Consider the following 23,000-nt stretch of genomic DNA (forward strand, 5'->3'; position numbering starts at 1 on the left):
TGTAGTCAGACGGGGGCACGGGGGGCAGGGAGAAACTGGCACGCTCTCTGAGTGATGCCTGCCGTCAGGGAGAAGGGGTGCGGTGAGCAGGACAGAGGTGGTGGAGGGACATGTACGGGAGTGGGTTGAGAGCTCATGTGTGATGAGGGGAGAAAGCAAATGAGGCAAGCAGGAGATTCAAAGACAATACTGCTCCAGAGAAGCAGCAGAAAGGAAAAGAGACATGGGTATGAACGGAGGCAGAATGCCCAGAAGGAGAAAGGACAGATGGGAGACAGGGTTACAGCATATGTCTAATGAACAAGCAGGATCCCAGGTTCCATAGCAGGTGTCTGGTGGGCCAGGTCATAATGGGGGAAGGTGGGTGCAGAACCCTGGAATGGAGGTGGACAGAGAGGAGAAAGGAAAAGAACAAATGTAAATTCACAGTCCCAGAATATGGTCTCTCATAAAACCGGGACCTAATTTGGTCACAGAGCAAACAAGCTATTTATGAACCAAAGGCAAGAAACGGAGGTGCCTGGTATTGATATGCTTTTCTCTAAACTAATACTTGCTTGTTCACTGAATGAATGAATGAGTCAACAAACGACTGGCTGACACCACAGTCTAGGGAAGACAGAACAATGGCAAGTCTGGGTTCTTATGGTGGCTGGAAGGGGCCAATGGATACAAGTCTCCAAAACATAATTTAATGTTAGCCAAATGTACGCAATCATAGCAGATAGGATGTTTGGTAAAAATATAATCCCCAAACTACACCTTTGTATTAAAACCGAAATTCAGCAAGTCTTGGGTAAGGTCTGGAAATCTGTATTTTTACCAAGCATGGCCAGGAGAGGGTTGTTATATGCATCTGGTGCCCCAGTATTTATGGCTGCCACCCAAGGGATGCGCCTTGATTACCTGGCTCTGGTGGCCAGGGGGGCCTGCATTCCTGGGTCCCATGGGACTTTAACAATTGGAGGGACAGTTCTTGACAGGTTACCACCTGTAGGGCACTGCACAGAACACAGACTGAAACAAACTCCAGCTTTTCTGTGAAAGAGGCTTATCTGCTTATTCCAGAGCTTTGGCCTCAGGGCAGGCTTCAGGTCTGGCGCACAAGTAGGGGTCCCTGGTGGTGCTCATGGGGCACGGAGGCCAGTGCATGCTATCTTTGTGCCTGCCCTCTGCCTTCCTCTGGCTCACTGTTATCTCTCAGAAATGAACTTATACACTCACTTAGTAATCTGGTTTTTATGACTGCACTTGGGGACCCTTTGAGATCGCCTGGCTCTGGTGGCCAGTGGGGCTTACAGCTGTGGTCTCACAGGACTGTATATATTTGCATACTTTCAGAGCTGCTGCCAGAGGGTCTGGCTTACAATCAGCCTACAGCTAGGTGCTGACTGAGATCCTCCCCTTTGGGACACTGGTCTTGGCACACCCCCAACTTCTGGGAGCTATTAAAAATGAAATGGGCTGTTTGGCTATCACAAAGGTTTGAGAGACAAGAAAGAGCTAGGGCAGGGTTGAATGGTAAGGTTCATCTCCCAAACGAGGCTACTCCTTCAAGACTGGGAGAGGTGGCTGTCTTATCTAAGACACAGACCAACATAAGGAGTCCAGAAAAATGAGGAAACAAAGGAATATGTAATGAACAAAAGAACAAAATAAAACCAGAGAAAAAAGCCTTAACGAAGGGGAGATAAGTATCTGCCTGAGTTCAAGGTAATAGACATAAAGATCCTCGCTGAACTTGGGAAAAGAATGAACACAGTGAGAACTTCAATAAAAAGAAAATATAAGGAAATATCAAATAGAAGTCACAAAGCCAAAGATACAATAACTGAACTGAAAAATATACTAGAGGGGTTCAACAGAAGATTAGATGAAGCAGAAGAAAGAATCGGTGAATTCAGAGACAAGGCAATGGAACTCATCAATCAGAGGAGCAAAAAAAAAAAACAAAAAACCAAACACCCAACCCAAACCAAACCAAACCTAAAGGAGTGAAAATAGCTTAAGGGACCTACAGAACAATATCAAGCGGACCAACATGTGCATTACAGGGGTCCCAGGAGAAGAGAGAGAACTTCCCTAACCTGGGGAAGGAAACACACATCCAGATCCAGGAAGACCAGAGTTCCAGATAAGATGAATATAAAAAGACCCACACCAAGACACATCACAATTACAGTCTCCAAAGCTAGACGAGAAGATCAAATTAAAAGCAGCGAGAGAAAAACAACTTGATATGCACAAGTGAATCCCTGTAAGACTTTTCAACAGGAACTTTCCAGGCCAGAAGGGAGTGGCTGAATGAAAAAAACTGCCAACCAAGAATCCTCTACCCAACAAAGCTGTCCTCCAGAACTGAAGGTGAGATAAAGAGTTTTCCAGACAAACGAAGCTGAAGGAGAGGTGCCTGGGTGGCTCAGTCGGTTGAGCATCTGACTCTTGATTTCGGCCCAGGTTATGATCACAGAGTCCTGGGAGTCTGCTTGTTCCCCTCTCTGCCTCTCCCCCTGCTTGTGCTCTCTCTCTAAAATTAATGAATCTTAAAAAAAAAAAAAAAAATCTAAAGGAGCTCAACACAACTAGCCTGGCTTTATCGGAAATGTTAAAGGGACTTCTTTAAGCCAAAAAGAAGGAGTGCTAATTAGTAAAAAGAAAACATAAAAATATCAATCTTAACAGAAAATGGAAGCATACAGTGCAGGCAGTAGTAAATTGACTACTTACAAGGCTAGTAAGAAGGTTAAAAGACAAAAATGATAAAAATAATTGTTTTACAGTTGGCCCTTGAGCAAGCAGGTTCGAATTGCATGGGTCCACTTCTATGTGGATTTTCTTCTATAAATAATCTCAGAAAAAGTTTTGAAGAACTGCAACAGTTTCAAAAACTTGCAAACTACACAGCTTAGAAGTATCATAAAAAGTTAGGATGTCATGAATGCCGGAAATACATACAAATCTATTATAAAAAGTTAAACTTTCCAAAACTCACACTGTACACGGCACCACTCACAGTTGAGAGAAGTGTGAACAGAGATGCAGTATTACATCATAATTGCACACAGTTAACCATGGTACGCACTGTGCTGTACTCATCTTGCAGCCACCTCCTGTTGCTACTGCAGTGAGGCCTGGTGCTCAAAGTATCCACTGAAAGTGCACGTGAGGCTAATCATCTCCGCACGAGCAGTTCCTCTCTCCAGTAAACCGGGCATCACGGTGAAAACCGGTCTCCATTCCCACGTACTTCTCATTGTGTTTAGTGCAATACCATAAACCTTGAATAACACCATGGGACCCATTCGAAGTGCTACTAGTGATGCTGGAAGTGTTCCCAAAAGGCAGAAAAGATATGAAATAACACGAACAAGCTGAATTGCTTGATACGTATCACAGACTGAGGTCTGCAGCTGCGGTCGCCTGCCCTTTCAAGGTAAATGAATCTAACATAAGGCCCATTGTGAAAAAAAGAAGAGGAAATTCACAAAGCTGTCACTGTAGCGGCGCCAGTGGGCATAAAAACCTGGTACTTTCTGTGAAATACCTTTTTCCCTCCTATTGAAAATGCAGCTTTCAGGTGGGGTGCAGGACTGCTAATAAGAAAGGCATTCCTACAGACTCTAATAGGATTCAAGAAAAAGCAAAGTCATTATATGACAACTCAAAGCAAATGGAAGGTGAAAGATCTAAAGCGGCGGAATTTAATGCCAGCAAAGGATGGTTTGATAATTTTAGAAAGAGGTTTGGTTTTAAAAATGTCAAGATAACAGGAGAAGCAGCTCCTGCCAACCTAGAGGCAGCAGACAAGTTCCCAGACACAATTAAGAAAATCATTGAGGAGAAAGGATATCTCTGCCTGAACATGTTTTTAATGCAGACAGAAGTGCCCTGTTCTGGAATAAAATGCCACACACACAAAAAAACATTTATGATTTACTCCATATGAAGAGAAGTGAGCAGGATTTAAGCAGGAAGGGACAGACTAACTAGTTTTGTGCAAGTGCAGTTAGGTTAGGATCAAAATTGCCCTTTTCTATAAATCCACCAGCCCCTAAGGGTTGAAGGGAAACAATACCAGCTGTCAGACTTGAGGTTGTACAAGACGGCCTGGTCAATGAAGACCCTTTTTCTGGATTGGTTCCATTGATGCTTTGTTCCTGAGGTCAGGAAGTACCCTGCCAGCAAGGGATTGTCTTTTAAAGTACTTTTGATATTGGACAATGGCCGGCCACCCAGAATCCCATGAGTTCAACACCAAAGGTGTCAAAGTAGCCTACTTGCCCCCAAATACGACATTTCTAAGTCAGCCTCTAGATCAAGGGGTCATCAGAACTTTTAAGGATGATTACACACAGTATTCCTTTTCGATTTTTTAAGATTTTGTCAGAGAGAGAGGGTGCACAAGCAGGGGAGCAGCAGGCAGAGGGTGAAGCAGGCTGCCTGCTGAGCAAGGAGCCTGATGTGGGGCTGGATCCCAGGACCCTGGGATCATGACCTGAGCCAAAGGCAGATGCTTAACCGACTGAGCCACCCAAGCGTCCCTACACACAGTATTCTGGGAAAAGGACTGCCAACACTATGGAAGGGAACTGTGATAGAGAGACAGAACATCATGAAATTCTGGAAAGATTATACCATCGAAGATGCCACCATAGTTACAGAAAAGGCATGAAAACCATCAAGTCCAAAATAATGGATTCCTGTTGGAGAAAACTGTCCAGACGTTGTGTATAACTTCATAGGATTTACGATAGAGCCAATCAAAGAAATCATGAAAGAGACAGTGGATTTGGCAAAAAAAAGAGTAGGGGGTGAAGGGTTTTAAGATGTAGATCTTGAAGAAGTCCGAGAGGTAACAGACCCCACACCAGAGGAATTAACAGACGGCGACTGGATGCAGATGAGTGCTTCCAAACCAGTGCCAGATGATGGGGAACAAAGAAGAAATGCCAGAAAACACTGACAGTAGACAATCTGGCAGACGGGTTCTGATTCTCCAAGATGGCTTTTACAACATGAACCATTCTATGATATGGGCTCTGAAACTAAAGCTCACAGTGGAAGGATCGGTACTGTATAGAAACACATTTAGAGAGATGAAAAAGCAAAACAGTCAGAAATTACAATATATTTGCATAGAGTTATACTGAGTGTGTCTGCCTCTCCCACCCCTCCTTCCACCTCTGCCATCCCTGAGACAGCACGGCCAACCCCTCGTGTTCCTCTCTCCTCAGCCTACTCAATGTGCAGATAAGGGGGAAGGTCCTTCTGATGAGCCACTTCCACTTACTGAATAATAGTCACCAGGCCATGCAGTTAATAAACCTAGCTGCTGTGTATGTAAGTGTTTTGTGTGGAACTCTAACTGTACAGCAATAATTGTACGAGATGCTTTTGTGTCATCGTTGCCAAAGTATTCATCATGTAGAACGCTGAGTGGAGGTCTTGTATGCAAGTGGACACCCTGTCCTTACGTGGGCATATGTGATATTGAATATAAAATTAATAATGCTTGGTTTTCTTACTGTTTTATAATTTTGCTTTCAAGGAATTACATTACTGTAAAGTATGCCTCTCGCTCTTGTAACTGGAGAAACCGCATATCAGCCTATCGTCACAGGTAAGTGGTTTTTTAAAAATGTAACAATGTTTCTAAAACTGTACTATGAATATGACTGTAGTGCTTTATGCCATAAAAATTTTATAGTGATTCATTCATTAGTGTATAGGTGAGGCTACTGTGAAGAACTGTATCAAGTCCACTAGGCCACCATCGAGCAACCATACTGCTGCTCCTTCATTATCGACGCATGAACTGTTACACCTGCAAATAAGTATGCATTCCTTTCCACTTCCGATGTCTAGTGTTAGCAATACGTATAACATCTACAGTGCTCTGTTCCCTATAAGACAAAATTGGTGTAGGTACTGACAGATGGTTAAGCGTGTAAACAGACAAGGTAAACTTATGGTTTTGGTAAATACAGTACAGTACTGTAAATGTAGCTTCTCTTATGATTTTTAATATCTTCTTTTCTCTAGTTTACTTTACTGTAAGGTTACAGTATATAAGACCTATAACATACAAAATATTTGAAATGACTGTTTATGTTATTGGTAAGGCTTCCAGTCAATCATAGGCTATCAGTAGTTAATGTTTCTGGGGAGTCAACAGTTATACAGGGATTTTTGACCATATAAAGGGTTGATACCCCATATACTCCCCCTTGTTGCTCAAGGGTCAACTATAATTAGTTAAGGGATACACATGATAAAAAGATGTAAATTGTGACATCAAAAACTTCAAACATTGGGGGGAGAGTAAAAATGTAAGACTTTAGAATACATTTAAACTTAAAAAGTTGTTATGAACTGAAAATAAATGGTTATAAGTTATATGAAAGCCTCATGGGAACCACAAAGCAAAAACCTATGATAGATACACAGAGGACAAATGGAAAGAAATCTAAGCCTACCACTACAGAAAGTTATTAAACTACGAACGAAGAGAGCAGGAGAAGAAAGGAATACAGAGGAACTACAAAACAGCAAAAAGTACATGCCTATCATTAACTATTTTAAATATAAATGGACTATATTCTCCAATTAAAAGACACAGAATGGCTGAATGGGTAAAAAAAACACGACCCATCTATATGCTGCCTGTAAGAGAGTCACTTGAGAAGTAAGGACATACACAGACTGAAAGTGAAGGAATGAAAAAAGATATTCCAAGCAAACGGAAACTAAAAGAAAGCTGGTATAGTTATATTAGAAAAAAGAGACTTTAAAACAAAGAATAAAAGACCAAAAAAAAAAAAAAAGGCATTACATAATGATAAAGGGGCCAATCCAATAAGAGACTATAACATTTGGAAATATCTATGTACCCAAAACTGGAGGACCTAAATATGTGAAGCAAATATAAACTGACCTAAAGGGAGAAATAGCAATATGATAATAACAGGGGACTTTGATAACCCACTTTCATCAATGGACAGATCATCAAGACAAGTCAATTAGGAAACATTAACCTTAAATGACACACTAGACCAGATGGGCTTAACAGCTTATAAAGAATAATCCATCCAAAACCAAAAGAATATACATTCTTTTCAGTCACACATAGAACATTCTCCAGGATGGATCATATGTTAGGTCACAAGTCTTAATAAATTTAAGATGACTGAAATGAAATCAAACATTTTCCCCACTATAATGCTATGAATCTAGAAATCAATTACAAGAAGAAAACAGGAAAATACACAAATATGTGGAGACTAAATAACATGCTACTAAACAGCAATGGGTCAAAGATGACATCACAAGAGAAATCAAGAAATACTTTCAGAAGAATGAAAATGAAAATACAACACACCAAAGCTTACACGATGCAGGAAAAGCAGTTCCAAAAGGGACGTTCATAGTGACAAATGCCTACATATTAAGAAATACCTCAAATAAACAACCTAACTTTACACCTGAAGGACCTAAGAAAAGAACAACGAATAAAGCCCAAAGTTAGTAGAAGGAAGGAAATAACAGATCAGAGTGGAAATAAATAAAACAAAACACACAAAATAGAGATCAATGAAACTAAGAACTGGTCCTTTGAAAAGATAAACAAAATGGAATCTTTAGCTAGACTCACCAAGAAAAAGAGAAGACTCAGGGTCAGAAATGAAAGAGCAAACACTATAACTGATACCAGAGAAATACAGAGAATCTTAAGAGACTACTATGAAGAATTAGGTGCCAACAAATTGTGCATAAGAAGAAATGCATAAATCCCATGAACATACAGCTTGCCAAGACTGAATCATGATTATGAGACTGACATGCCACCTGCTATGCCAAGTCACTAAGATTGAATCAGGAAGAACCCAAACATCGGAACAGACTGATTACTAGTAAGGAGATGGTTGGAAGGTCTGTGATTACTGATTCAAACAAAAACTCAGGAACAGAGGACTCTGCTGCTGAATTCCACCGAACATTTAAAGAAGAATTCACCCTTTAAAACTCTTCCAAAAAAAAAAAAGAAAAAAAAAGCAGCAGCAAAAGGAACACTTCCAAACTCATTTTATGAGGCTAGCATTATCCACCCGGATACCAAAATTAGACAGGGACACCACAAGAAAAAGAAAATCACAGGCCAATATCCTTGATGAACAAAGGTGCAAAAATCCTCAACAAAATATTAATAGACCAAGTTTAACTGTACATTAAAAGGACCATATACTATGATCAAATGGGATTTGTCTCAGGGATGTAAGGATGGTTCAACATCCACAAATCAATGTGATATACCATATTGATGAAATGAAGGATAAAAATCATATTATCATCTCAGTAGACGCAGAAAAAGCATTTGACAAAAATAAATACCCATTTATGATAAAAAAATCAAAAGAGCAGGTATAGAGGGGATGTACTTTAACATAATAAAAGCCATGAATGACAAGCTCATAGCTGCCATACTCCATGATGAAAGCTGAAATCTCTAAGATCAGGAACAAGGCATTCTTTTTTTTTTTTTTTTTAAGATTTTTTATTTATTTATTCGACAGAGATAGAGACAGCCAGCGAGAGAGGGAACACAAGCAGGGGGAGTGGGAGAGGAAGAAGCAGGCTCATAGCGGAAGAGCCTGATGTGGGGCTCGATCCCATAACGCCGGGATCACGCCCTGAGCCGAAGGCAGACGCTTAACTGCTGTGCCACCCAGGTGCCCCAGGAACAAGGCATTCTTACTACTTTTATTCAATAAAGTATTAGAAGTCCTAGTCAGGGCATTAGACAAGAAATAAAAGGCATCCAGATATGATGTAAAACTCACTATTTGCAGATGGCATATTATATTAGAGAACCCTAAAGACTGCACCAAAAACTTCTAAGAATTAACAAAGGAATTTAGTAAAGTTGTAGGATACCAAATCTATTCACACACATCTGTTGCATTTTTATACACTAATAACAAAATATCAGAAAGAGAAATTAACAATCCCACTCACAATTGTATCAAAGGAATCAAATACCTAGGAATAACTTTAACCAAGGAGGTAAAAGGCCTGTACACTGTAAACTATAAGACACTGATAAACGAAACTGAAAACACAAATAAATGGAAAGATATTCCATGCTCATAAAAGAGTAGTTAAAATGCCCATACTACCCAAAACAATCTACAGATTCAGTGCAATCCCTATCAAAATTTTAATGGCATTCTTCACAGAAGCAGAACAAGCAATCTTAAATTATCTGTAATTACAAAAGACTCTGAATAGCCAAAGCTATCTTAGAAAAAAAAAAAAAGCTGGTGGTATCATGCTCCCTGATTTCAAACTATACTACAAAGCTATAGTAATCAAAACAGTTTGGTATTAGCATCAAACAGACACATCAATGGAACAGAACAGAGAGCCCAGAAGTAAACATATGCATATGTGGTCAATTAATTTATGACAAAGGAGCCAAGAATATATGATAGGGAAAAGACGGTCCTTAACAAACAGTGTGGGGAAAATGGGACAGCCACATGCAACAGAATGAAACCAGAGCTGTATCTTACACCAAACCACAAAAATTAACTCATTATGGATAAAAGACTTGACTATAAGACCTGAAACCAAACTTCCACAAGAAAACAGCAGTACGCTCCCTGACATCAGTTTTGATGATTTTTTGGATTTGACGCCAAAAGCAAAAGTAACAAAGGCAAAAATAAACAAGTAGACTACACACAAAAAAATTTGTGCACAGCAAAAAAACCTATTAACATAATGAAGAGGAACCTATGGGCTGGGAGAAAATATGCGCAAATCAGATCTGATAAGGGGGTAATATTCATAATATATAAAGAATTCCTACAACTCAATAGCCAAAAAACAAACCAATTAGAAAATGGGCAGAGAATGTGAACATTTTTCCAAAAACAACATATAGATGGCCAACAGGTGAATGAACAGATGCTCAACACCATTAATGATGACGGAAATGCAAATCCCAAACCACAGTGAGATACCACTTCCCACTTGTTAGAACATCTATTATCAAGAAGGGAAGATACAAGTGTTGGTGAGGCTGTGGGGAAAAGGGAGCCCTTGTGCACTGTTAATGGGAATGTAAGTTGGTGCAGCCATGGGGCAAAGTAGTACAGAGGTTCTTCAAAAACAGAGCTACCACATGATCCAGAAATTCCACTCTGGGTATTTATCCAAAGAAAATGAAAACACTAACTTGAAAAAAATATATGTACCCCCAAGTTCACTGCACCATTATTTATAATAGCCAAGGTATGGAGACAACCTAAGCTGTCTGATGGATGCATGATACACACACACATGAGGAGTACTACTCAGCCTTGAAAAATGAAATCTTCCCATTTGCAACAACACGGATGGACCTTGAGGGCATTATGCTGATTGAGATAAATTAGAGAAAGACAAAGAAGTCACAGGGATGTCTGTAATGTGCAGCATGGTGACTACAGTTAATTACTAGCTGCTAAGGTGCAAAGAACGCATCTTAGAAGTTCTCATCACAAGGAAGAAAAACCTTGCAACTACGCGAGGTGAGGGATACTAACTAGACTCACCGTGGTGACCGTCTCACAATACATACAAACACCGAATCGTGATGCCATACAGCTGAAACTCACATAACAACGTAAGTTAGCTACACTTCAATAAAAACCACAACCAGAACAGGCACCCCAGATGACTCTCAGGGTCTGGTGAGGCCGGCGAGCCGCGAATCTGAGACGCAGAACCCACTTACCATGCAGCGACTTCATTCCCAAGGTGTAGGAAGGCCTCCGCAACGGGAGAGACTTGGGGAGGGAAGGGTACGTGCTGCTGAAGAGGACGTCGTTGGGCAGCGCTTGGTCCAGAAGCGAAGCCCTGGAGGCGAAGAAGTGCTCCCTCTGGCCGCTGTAGATGCTCTCGTCCGACAGCGTTCGGTGCAGGGCCCGTCGTGCCGTGGGGGTGGTAGGAAAAGGGGACTGAGGAGAGGAGAGCGCCTGGAACTGGACAACAGCATCCAGACAAGTATTCAGATGACGGCGCCTATCATGGTGATAGAGTAACTCTAGTGGGAGCGCCTCTTGATAAACAACTACTACTAGTATACCTAATGAGTTTTCCGAGCTTGTTTTTAGGATGGATTTCTAGTCATTAAAATAGGGAAGCCATCTATATGTTTATACAGTTCTATATAAATGGCAGAAGTTCCAGAGAGCTGTTATCTCTCGTCTTCTGCTTGTGTCACCAGATTTTACTTGAGATTCTTCTGCAAAAAGCCTCTGAGAATCCCATTCATTGAGAAAGAAGAGACACATTAACGATTATAAATACCCAGCCTGCGAGCCAACAGAGTATTGGGTCTGTTAGCAATGAAGTTATATTTACTCAGTCCTTCCTAGCCTAGTGTTCACCTTGACAGGGAGAACCACGTGGAGGACAGGTGAAGACGTGAGTAGGAGGGCTGAGTCACAGCTGGCAGAAGGCCTCCGTGGGACTTGCCGTGACACTTTGAAGGGGCAGAGACAGAACGACACAGCCACGTCTCCACTTAGGATGCCGAGAATAGAGCGGACGCTCAGGCTCATTCGTGTGCTCTGCTCAAACACGCTTCCGTTCATCACACCAAGGGTTAGTCAAGTCAAAGCTACCCGCGAGGTGGTGTGCCCCGTGCTGCAGAAATCTGAACAAATGATCAATCAAACCCATTGTAAATGAGCCCCAGGAGTGGCCGACTGTGTAAAAATTGTGCCCACTTCTAAAAATTCATGATGAGTTAAGTGCAAGGTACATAGATGCTTGCCCGGAAAACGAAGCTGCTGTGAGTCCTGAAGCTCTGGGAGTCTTTAAGTGCCCGGAACTGGGTATGGAAATGGTGATTTCCTTTTTCACCTCACCGAGAAGAGTGGGCATGACAGAGGTTAAACGGCTTGCTGATTATACTTTTAAAAAATACAGCCAGATCCTCTCTCCCCCAAGCTTCTAGGACTATTGCCTAAGGCTCCTGCCTATCGGGCCAGGCACCAGATCTCCATTCAAACACTGCTCCCAATCTTTTTTAACACCTCTGGGTTTAGCAAAGGGATTTCCTTTTCTAGTGAGTATCCCCACCGGGATGGTTATACAGAGAGGAGGCTTTCCACCAATTCTGGTTTCAGCCTCTTTGGGAAATATTAACATACTGATTCAAGGTGCTGAACTGCTACCTTGAAGAGCTCCTTGGAGCGGCATGCTTTGTTCAAAGTTATAACGTCTTGCACTAAAGAGAGGCAGGGTAGGAGATGGAAGGAAGCAATCTGCCTTGATGTTTTCCGCCCATTAAAAAGTCGTGTCGTCCCAACACGCGGGGGTGGCCCCTCACCCCAACTCTCTTCCCCTCCAGTCTTAAAGGTGTGTGCACACCGATCTGGCCCCGAGCGTGCCCTGGGCCTGCCTTGCACGGTGCTCGCCGGGCTGTGTCTGGTGCTGCCAGCCCTGGGAAAGAACCGCCACGGAGTCAGCGCTGACTCGCGAGGGATCTGAGGGCCCGTCAGGCCAGGGGGGTTTGCAGACTGCTCCAGGGGACCCTACCGGTTCCTCACAGCGTCACTGTGTGGGGAGAAGAGACGTTCAGGTGGGACCAGGCGCCCATGACGCCCACCCCTCCATCAGAGAAACTCCGCTTTCCCACTTCTACATATTGGACTTCTGTGTATAGTTTTATTTTAAAAAGGGGGGTCTCTTGAACTTCAAAATCCTCTGGGCACCACTGATCTATTTCAAAGCTGAGGAACAAGGCCTAGAGGAGTAACATCTTGGATCGGCTCGGTCTCCTGTTCTCTCTCTCTTTCCAGTCCTCCTGGCTTCAGTGGGAGGTTCACCCGCACCTGCAGGAAGCAAGCGCCACGTCTTCCTGAACACCCGAGCTGCACGGAGCCTTTGGTCTATGCCTGAGTTCCGGCTGCAAAGTGGGACTACAGGTTTGCGCTGCGTCTGTTCACTGGCCGCAGCCTCAGGGACCATAAGGTGATCCCATCTCCGCCTGCCCATGAGGTTTCCTAGAGTGTGAGCGCTCTGCCATCTTCCTTGAGGCAGGAGCTCCGTGGCAGCGGCTTTGGCCCCGCAGCCGCCTACCTCCGAGCCGCAGCCTGCCACGTCCTGCGGCAGACGTCTCACTCGGCTGGCAAATCAGCCTGGGAGTGACCCTGGCATCTGGTATTAACCATCACCCACAGGAAGCACTTGCTATCTGAGAAAGCCAGTGCGTCCGAGTGGGTTCCAAGCATCACGGCCCAAAGCTGGCCACTGCTGGGACCCTGACGCCTGATGCAGTGGCTCGGGGCCTTGAGCCAGGCGTGGCCTGGAAGACTTCTCAAGGGCATGCTGGCCTTCCTGACACAGCAGAGCCATGGGCATTCTGACGGAGAATCTCAGAAGACACACAGAGATACTTAGCTAAAGTCATCTGAAACCAAACCGAACAGGATGACACTGGAGGGGAAACAACCATTGCTTCCAGCCCTTCCCAGTAACAGAGCAGCCAGTGGAGGGCTTTCTCTGCAAGGGTCTCACGGTAATGCTGTCATGACATAAAGAAAGTGCACCCCTGTTTCAATAAGGAATGTTAAAATAATTCATTTTGCAAATAAAAGCCCAGAACAGGAGTAAGGGTGAAACAGACATTTGCTTTCAATTATTTCCACTGCATGAGTAAATCAAAAGAATGAAAGCTCTGAGTTTGCCCCTTTCCAAAAATGTTAAATTGAGAATTGGACGAAAGATTCCTTTCAGGGCAGGTTTTATTTTCCTCTAATCTCAAAGGAAAAATCTGAAAAAATTTTTATTTTGAAACTGGTACTTAAACATTTTAATACACCTCTTTGGGTTCTGACGGATAAAGAAGTTTCAAGCACTATCTTTTCCGAGGTTGCTAAGGAAACCGTTTGTACCCTGCGGGATGAGTCAGAACTGTTAAGTGCTGGCTTATAAAACAGAAATTACAGAAATCAAGAATGGCAAGTCTTTAAAATGATTTATGATGTTAATGTTTATGTTAATAAATCTTTTTTCTCAGCACAATGCCAGAATGGCCTTTAGAGTACATTTAATTTCTGTAAATGCTGATTTTTCAGTTTAGGGGGGTACACCTGACCTATCTTGAGGAAGGCACGCACCCCTCCCCCCGAGTGGTGATGAGAAGCCTGAATGGGAATGGACAAGGCCACACAGCCCATCCCGCTGGGCATGCCCCCTGCACTCTGATCCCAGTTTGAGGACAGCAAGTGGTTAGGGAAATACTTTAGCTTACCTTTTCAATCAATTGTCAGAGTTCTTCTTAAATTACACTCTCTAGTCACTCCGAACAGACTACCAGCTATTCAACTAAGGACCTGGACAACAGAACACGTCCACGTTTGCTGTGCTGACCTTCCTGGGGGTGGATTCCCTCCTTCTGGGGCTGCACAACACACCGCACAGAGAAATGCCTCATGCTCAGAGTGTAATACCTTTGGGCCCCACTCAACAAACGCCAGCTCCGAGCCCTGGGAGGGCAAGATCGCACACTTCCGAGGACAAGAAAGCAGAGCGCCTCAAATAGGCTTCAGGGGTCCTCTGAGCTGAGGCAGGCCACAAACCCTTCTATGTGGTCGTGCAGAGGTCTGGCCACTGACACACAAACACAAACCCTGAGCACGCACTCGGGACCTGATGGGGAGGGAGGCTGGATTTAGAGAAGACATTTCTAGTCTGGAATTCTTCGAGGGAAGCAGAGAGAAGGTTTTGAGAAGTAAAGAGAGTCTAGACCTAGTTTGCTGGGCTGAAGAGATGGCTTTTGGAGGGTCACGGGGTGAAGAGAGTGGGTGTGCACAGGCTGCTTCTCTGAGTGACCGAGCAGCATGTGACGCTCCGGCAGTAGGCCTGCCTGGCCGGGGGTGGAGGTGGGGCACGCAGGGCAGGACGTGAACTGGGAGCTACTTGTGGGGGGAGGGACCCTCTGGACAGAAGGCAGTAAAGCATTTACAGAAAACTTTCTGTCTGATGAGGGAGCCACAGGTGCTCTGCAAAGTTCTCAGAAGCACGGTCATCTGAGCTCATGTCTGTGAAAGAGCGTGGTTGTGCACGGGGAGTGGGGTACGCTAAAGAAGATAAGGAAGGGTGGTGGGGCCAGGTAGATACAAAGCCGGACTAAGAGGTGTGGCAGCGGGAAGAGAACGTGGGGAGAACATTGTGAGCTAATTTTAGGGCAGAGCGGGTGAGCGCAGGAGCCAGGAGCCGACACCTCCTGGCAGGTCCCACTGCAGCGAGCAGCCCCGGCCCGTCTGGCCTCCCTAACGGCCATGCGCCCCCAGCTCTGTCCTGTACCTTAAAGTTCTTCTGGGATTCGGGAGTTGGGCTTTCCAGGTCGATGAGTTTCTTGAGGTCCTCCTCGATGGTGGACTTGGAGGCTGGCTTGGGGGACGCCCGGAGGTCCCTGGTGGAGGCGCGCAGCCTGGTGTGGGCGATCTCGTTGCCGTCACTCTGATGGCGCCTGGAAAGGAAGGGAAGAGATGGCAGAAGCCAAGCAGACAAGGGGGACCTAAGGCCACGACGGACCCTGAGGCTGTAAGTCAGGGGGGACATATGAAAGGAGAGCAAAGGACAATCTGCTCAGATAAATGCTTGTGAAAAAAACCACACACACAACCAACTGGAAGTACGAAATAAAAATCTGATGGATAAATTGCTTCTCTACAGCGAACTATCAGTTTCACTAAGCCAAAATCAGCAAGACTTAGTAATAAGACCACAGGCTAGGAATCCCCAATGTAATTTTTTTTTTTTTTAAGATTTTATTTATTTATTTGACAGAGAGAGAGACAGCCAGCGAGAGAGGGAACACAGCAGGGGAGTGGGAGAGGAAGAAGCAGGCTCCCAGTGGAGCAGGGAGCCCGATGCGGGGCTCGATCCCAGGACCCTGGGATCACGTCCTGAGCCGAAGGCAGACGCTTAACGACTGAGCCACCCAGACGCCCCCCCCCCAATGTAACTTTTGTACAAACACAAACAGTGTAACTGAATGAATCATTTAGAGGTTTTTCCCTGTACTACTCTGTCAAAAAGTTCTTCATATTCAGGGTAGTCCCTTTCTGATGCTCCCTCTGGTGGCTTCTGAGTTCAAAATCCCATGGGAAGCCTGGGATTAATATCATCAAAGGGGACTGAGGGTCAATTACTCTGAAGTCTGTTCTTCAGACACACTCCCTCCTACGAGATCTAAGATCCTCCAGGCAAGGTTCTGCCACACAACTTATTTAAGGAATAAAGCAGAGAAATAATTTGAGACAAGTTTTACTTAGGAGGAAAAAAAAAATCTCCCTACCAAACCCCAGCCGGCCTCCTCTGCGGTAGGAAAGTGCCTCAACCTTTTCTGTTCTCTGCCATGTTAAAAGCAAACCACCCGGCAAGACAAGCAAAAGAATTCTTACTTTCTTGTGTCCATAAATCCCACGGAGTTTATGGTTCCTTCGGGTTTCTTCCACCCAATCAGGTACTTGCTGGTCGCGCCCTGGCGAGGGTAGAAGGTCCTGGGGCCGGACGAAGAGGAGGAGGAGGAGGAGGAGGGGAAGGAAGGTGCGAGCTGCGAGGCGGCAGGATGGAGCTCTTCTTTCGGGGAGCTTCTGGCACTGGTGAAGACCACTGGGCTGGCAGAGTGTCGGGAGCTCATGGTACTGAGGAGAAGCGGGAGAGAGACAAAAGGACCCCAGTGTGACGTGTGCACCCCGGGGTCTACACGGCAGCAATCAAAGTGTCGTCCAGGACAGGGTTATGGCCAGGTGAAAGAATAATGACTGCTTCATAAAATATTAATGGGACTGGCTGGCTAGGCTTTCTTGTTTTCTCACTATAATTTAAATGCCTCCTGTAAAAATGAAACACGGTCACTGGGGCTTAGTCTGCACTTTAAGTGAAGAGGTGAAAACAGCTGAGACCTCAGGGATGCTTTGAAACGTGCTGGCACGCCGGAGTTTGCTATGGGGGGTCTAGAAGAGGCAAGGAGCAGGAGAACTGGCAATAAAAGGTCTGGCTGTCTCCATGGCTGTCTGCCTTGCCTTCCTCAGAACTAGCGATGCTCCCCAGGTCCAAGCTGGATCAGCACACAGTTCTCCAAACACCCACATCCGAGGCCAGTGGGGCTCACTGGTGTCTCCTTCCCCATGGCATCTGGCATTAAGATGGACTCTCCTGAAGAGCTGTTCAATGGAATGAAAACGGGCCACTATGCTACGCCATATAAAAAATCAACTCAAAATGGATTAAAGACTTGAATGTAAGACCTGAAATCATAAAACTCGTAGAGGAAATCACAGGGGATAAGCTCCTTGACATTGATCTTGGCAATAATATTTCTGGATTTGACACCAAAAGCAAAGGCAACAAAAGCAAAAATAAGTGGGGACTACGTCAAATTAAAAGGCTGTACAGCAAAGGAAACCCTCAATAAAATGAAAATGCGACCTAGTGAAGGAGAAAATAGTCGCAAATCATACATCTGATAAGGGCACAATATCCAGAATATAGAAGAACTCATATAACTCAAGAGAAAAAAAATCTGATTAAAAAATGGGCAGTCTGAATAAACATTTTTCCAAAGAAGACATACAGATGGCTAACAGGTACATGGCAAAGATGCCCAACCTCACTAATTGTGTGGGAATAGCAATTCTAAACCACAATGAAATACCACTCACACCTGTTCGAATGGCTGTTATCACTACATCGAAAACTAATGAAGTGCACTGGATGGTAATTAACATATTAAAAAAAGTTTTTTAATTTAAAAAAATTTAAAAAACTGTAATTATTATGTCACTCAAAACCAAATATTTATTGAGACCTTCACTTCTAATAAACCTCCATTTAACAACAACAAAAGAATGGCTGTTATCAAAAAGACAAGAAATAACAGGGGTTAACAAGGATGTGGAGAAAAGGAACCCCTTGTGCACTGTTGGTGGGAATGTAGTTTGGTGCAGCCACTATGCAAAACAGTATGAAGGTTCATCAAACAATTAAAAACATAACTACTATATGATCTAGAAACTCCACTTCTGTGTATTTATACAGAGAAAGTGAAAGTACTAACTTGAAAGTATCTACACTCCCATGTTCACTGCAGCATTATTTACAATAGCCAAGCTATGGAAACAACCTAAGTGCCCACTGATAGATGAATGGACTAAAAAAACGTGGTATACATACACAGTGAAATATTATACAGCCCTAAAAAAGAAGGAAATTCTGCCATTTGCAACAGTATAAATGTGTCTTGAGGACATTATGCTAATTGAAATAAGTCAGACAAATACTATATAATCTCACTTATATGTGCCATCTGAAAAAAAAACCAAGCTCTCAGATACAGAGAACAGATTGGTGTAGCTACAAGTGGGGGGTGCAGGGTGGGCGGGGGCGGGAAGAGGGTCAAAAGGTACAAACGTCCTCATGTAAGAGGAGTCCTGGGGATGTGACGCACAGCACGCTGACTAAATATAAAAATACAAAGCTGTTCGTCATCGATATAATTTGGACTTTGCTTCAAGATTACAAAACTAAAGTCTACAGGACTCAAGGAGAAGGCTACGCATTACACATGAAAACTCAAGACTTTTAAAACTGGGGCTGAGAGTTCAGGTGGTCTACGACGCTGGAGGCCCTTTGACGGCAGAATGTCCACACGTCCCTCCCTGGGATCTCACAGGACCTGAGTCCACACCACGGGAGCCCTGCTGAGTTCTCCAGTTTCGGCTGAGGCCAGAGACGTGGGCTCTTCCCCCAGGGGACTTTGTCACTGAAGGTTTAGTGACCAGGATGTGGTCTCTCAGCCTTTGCCAGCAGCACATCATCTGTCAGAAACCAATGGTCCTGATCTGAGCAAAGTATGGACTTGACTTAACAATGACGCATTAGCTACGATGAATATACCACAGACAACGGGTGGGGGGTACACGGGAACTCTCTGCACCGTCTTTGTAACTTTTCTGCCAACCAGAAACTATTCTCTAATAAAAACACTTCTTATTAAAAAAAAGAAGCGAATGAACAAAACAAAAATCAAAGACCACCCGAATCTTAGTGGTGCTGAGAGAACACGCACAGATGACAGTCAGTCCTGAGCCCCCACCCGCAGCCTTCCCTAAAAATCCGTTCCAGCTGGCTTGCATATTTATGTAGGTCTAAAGATTCATGGACCGTACCATGAAGAACATCTTTATGATAGAGGCAGAGGGTTCTTTAATAGAATTATAAAAGGAAGGACTGAACCCCACTGAAAGTAAGAACTTCTATTCCTCCAAAGACACAAAGAATATATGTCAAACATATACCCAACAATGGGCTTCTGTCCAGAATACAGAACTCCTAAAAATCAACCAGACAGACCACCATACAGACAAAATGAGCAAAGGTCTGGAAAGGAATTTCACAAACAAGAATATCTAAAAGACTAATAAACATTCACGCCTAACATCATCAGTTAGGAAAATGCAAATTGAAGCCAAAAGAAGAACCAGTACACACCCACCAGAATGGCTAAAATTAAAAACACTTATAACATCAAGTGCTAGAAAAGATGTGAAGCGACCAGAACGCTCACACGCTACCGATGCGAAGGTTACTTGTCACGATCTGGTTCGCGTTCTCTGCTAAAGCTGAATGTACGCGTATCGTAGGACACGGCAACCCCACTCCTAGGTATGTGCTCCCCGGACACACACACGTGTACCCATGGACACGTACAAGAATCTGTGGTAGTCCCACACTGGAGACACTCCGAATGTCCACGGCAGAATGGATACAAGAGCTACTGTGTGTTCTCTCAGTGTAACTATAACACAGCAATGAAAATAACCCTGCGACCTGCTACCCATGGTGAGTCTCGCCAACACGATGCTGACTGAAGACACCAGACACAGGATAAAACCTGTGGTACGATTCCATTTATGTCAAGCCAAGAATAGGCAAAACACGTGTGTGAATGGAGGATTCAAGATTGTGTTTACCTTGGGGAGGAGGTGGGAATGACCGGGGAAGACAAGTGCGGGGGGTGTGTCTGGACGTTGGCTATGTTCCAGTTCTGGATTGGGGTGGTGGTTACACAGGTATGTGCACTTTGTGAAAATCCCCGCTGATGCACTGTATGACCGGAACCTCTCTCTGTAAGTGTGTTACACTTCAGTGAGAACACACCCACAAAAATAAATCAAAAGCAGATAACCTGAAAGGAGGAGGCGCTATCAGTCCATGAGAGCCACGGACTGGAACAGGGCATGGAACAGAGGTGATCTGCGAAGTTCTCCACACTAAGTGGGCCTTACTGCCGCAGATCAAACAGAAACATCTTCGCTTCTGTAACTAAGGAGGGGGTACCAGGCTCAAACCTCAGAAAAAGTATGATAAAAAAAAATGACCAGCCACATTCTAACCGCTCTAACAGTTTTTTGCTTGTTTTTGCCAGAGACTTTTGTAGCTAGACAGGAAGAGAAAGGAAAACAATCCCTCACAAGACCTCAGAGGGCAGCACAAATTTAAAAGCCATGTAATCTCATTTAATTTTTACCTCTTGATAACAAATACCCCATTTGTTTACTTTTCAAATGAAGAAAAGGAATGCAGAACTCTTCCATGAATGCCATATGTTAAATCAATAAGAACAAAATAACAGTTGGTCTCTGTTATGAAGAACAGACTAAAAGTGGGAAGATGAACCAGAAGGAAAAGGAAGCAGGAAGGACATAAAGACAGAGGCAGACAGGCTCGGCCGGAGTGGCACCAGGGACCAGAGACAGGGCAACATCCAGGAACTTGGGGGGCATCGACAGCAGCTTCCTAAGTGGTAAGAGTGGACGTAGCCTCTGCGGCCATTGGCCACAGTGTGACAGGCCTGCGGCTGTTTATTGCTTACTTAGGGACAGGAGCTTATCTCTGGTTTGCAGACTTTCCCCACCTGACTATACCTACCTCATACACACAACACAGATGTGGGGGTGTCTGCAGCCTCTTCGGTGGTTATGGTCTGAGGCAGATTCCCACGAAGGGCAAAACAGTAAATCAGGGTCTAACGTGCACACCTTCGTCTTGGGTAATCACGTGCTTGCTTTACCTGCCTTGATTAGTACCCACCAGCGAATGCAGGTGTTTTTGAATTACCGGAACCGATGCATATTAAAGCATGTGTTATGTTAAAGGACAGACTGCAGGGCCCCACCCCCGAGATTCTGATTGGGTAGGTAGGCGGACACATGGGAATGTGTACTCTGACTTGTTCCTAGCCGATGCCATGGTCCTTAACTCATGACCTGAAAACCACCGTACCAGATGTGCATTTGAAATGCCCACCGTTTCCATTTCTGAGCAACGGGCATCTTGATATGACAGCATGGGCACTCAGAACCCTGGGGCTTTCAAAGACTAAACGTTTGGTCAAAATAGAAATAATTAGCCATGAGAATAAAACGTAAATTGCATAGTCCATTAATTTATAAATCATTTCTCCATGTTTTACAAAATAGCCATGCTGGTTTCAGCCATACTGTCTGGCCTGCGTGGAAAGGGAAGTTATAGAAAAGGCTTGGAAACATCGGAGAGAGAGCAATATCGACATGAGATAGTTTTGGGAGCGCTTTGCTTCCTGTATGAATTTAATTAGTACCATTTCCCTGGGAGGCATTCAGTACGTTTCTGCTCTAGACTATGAACTCTTTGCAGGCAGAAATTTGTGTATCTGACAACGCCAGAGTACCGCGGACTCCCAATAAAACAGTCGTTGGACGAAGGGTTTCTCTCTAGCACGTACGGAGCACGCTATTTAACTTGTTTACCTTATTGATAGCCTGTCTCCCCCACTTGAATGTGAACCCCACAAGGGCTGATCTTTTTCTCCTTCACTGCTATATTTCTCCATGCCTACCACAGTGGCTGGCCATTGTAGGCATTCAATATCTGATGAAAGAAACTGTCACATAAATTAGCTATTCATTTTAAATGTAAGAGAGGGTTATGTGTGAAGACAGTGCGTTTTACTCAGGCTGTATTTAAAACTGGGTGTTGCTTTATTTTTATTGCAAGAAATAATTAAATCTACAGATTCTGCCTCTGTTTGTAAGTGTTTTCTTAAAAGGATAATTGCTTAAGTAAGACCATAGACCCCAGTTATTGGTTTTATCTGTGAACACGATGGCTGGCACAAGCTCCCAGGTGTGAAACAACAGCACACTCATATTCACTAATGGTTATGATCAAGACAGCCCTACTTAACGACTGATTAGATCTGGGAACAAAGGTAAAAGCAAAAACAAATGAATAAGTCGTTGACAGTTCTTCCTTCTTTAACGTACACGACTCAGAGCACGAAGCGAGGTGAGCATCGGCACACCTGGCCTCTAATTCCAAGTACGTGCATGAGGGTATCAAAACACATTCTTGGGCTCCAGTCCCGGAGGTTTTAAATTGATAGAGCTGGGGTGGTCCCTGGGTTATGTATTCTCGCAGAATCTCCCCCAAGTGTGCACACCGACTGAGAACTGCTCAAGTCAGTTGAATTATTCATACTGTTATGACTTCATCAAAATCCCACTTCTTATTGTCGAGATCAAGCAGGTGAAGCCACAGGGCACCTGGGTGGCTCAGTTGGTTAAGTGGTTAAGTGTCTGCCTTTGGCTCAGGTCATGATCCCGGGGTCCTGGGATCGAGCCTTGCACTGGGCTCCCTGTTGAATGGGGAGTCTACTTCTCCCTCTCCTTTGCCTCTCTCCCCTGCTCCTGCTCTCCTTCTCTCTCTCTCAAATAAATAAAAATCTAATAAAAAAAAAAAAAGGTGAAAAGGTGAAGCCACTGGAGCGGTGTTTCCCAGCCATGGACTGTAGCCACCTGCAGGGACTGACATAAATGAAGATTCCTTGGCTTACGTCAGATCTTCAAGAGCCCTAGGAATCCTGGAGATTTCATGTGAATTCAATACACGGCAAT

The 23,000-nt window shown here is 44.1% G+C and overlaps 1 protein-coding gene across 16 annotated transcripts in view; it reads right to left on the minus strand.

The window, feature by feature from the left end:
• The window catches only part of SIPA1L1 (signal induced proliferation associated 1 like 1), a 446,735-nt gene that overhangs the window by 6,599 nt on the left and 417,136 nt on the right, over positions 1-23,000 (minus strand). For all 16 annotated transcript variants that reach the window (XM_057318467.1, XM_044391372.3, XM_048219779.2 and 13 more), the window contains 3 exons: positions 16,464-16,706; positions 15,361-15,526; positions 10,778-11,024 (listed from right to left, as the gene is read on the minus strand). In XM_057318467.1, the coding sequence (XP_057174450.1) occupies positions 10,778-11,024; positions 15,361-15,526; positions 16,464-16,706 (656 nt within the window). The remainder of the gene's footprint in view (positions 1-10,777; positions 11,025-15,360; positions 15,527-16,463; positions 16,707-23,000) is intronic.

This window comes from Ursus arctos, unplaced genomic scaffold (assembly GCF_023065955.2).
Source record: "Ursus arctos isolate Adak ecotype North America unplaced genomic scaffold, UrsArc2.0 scaffold_25, whole genome shotgun sequence".
NCBI lineage: Eukaryota > Metazoa > Chordata > Mammalia > Carnivora > Ursidae > Ursus > Ursus arctos.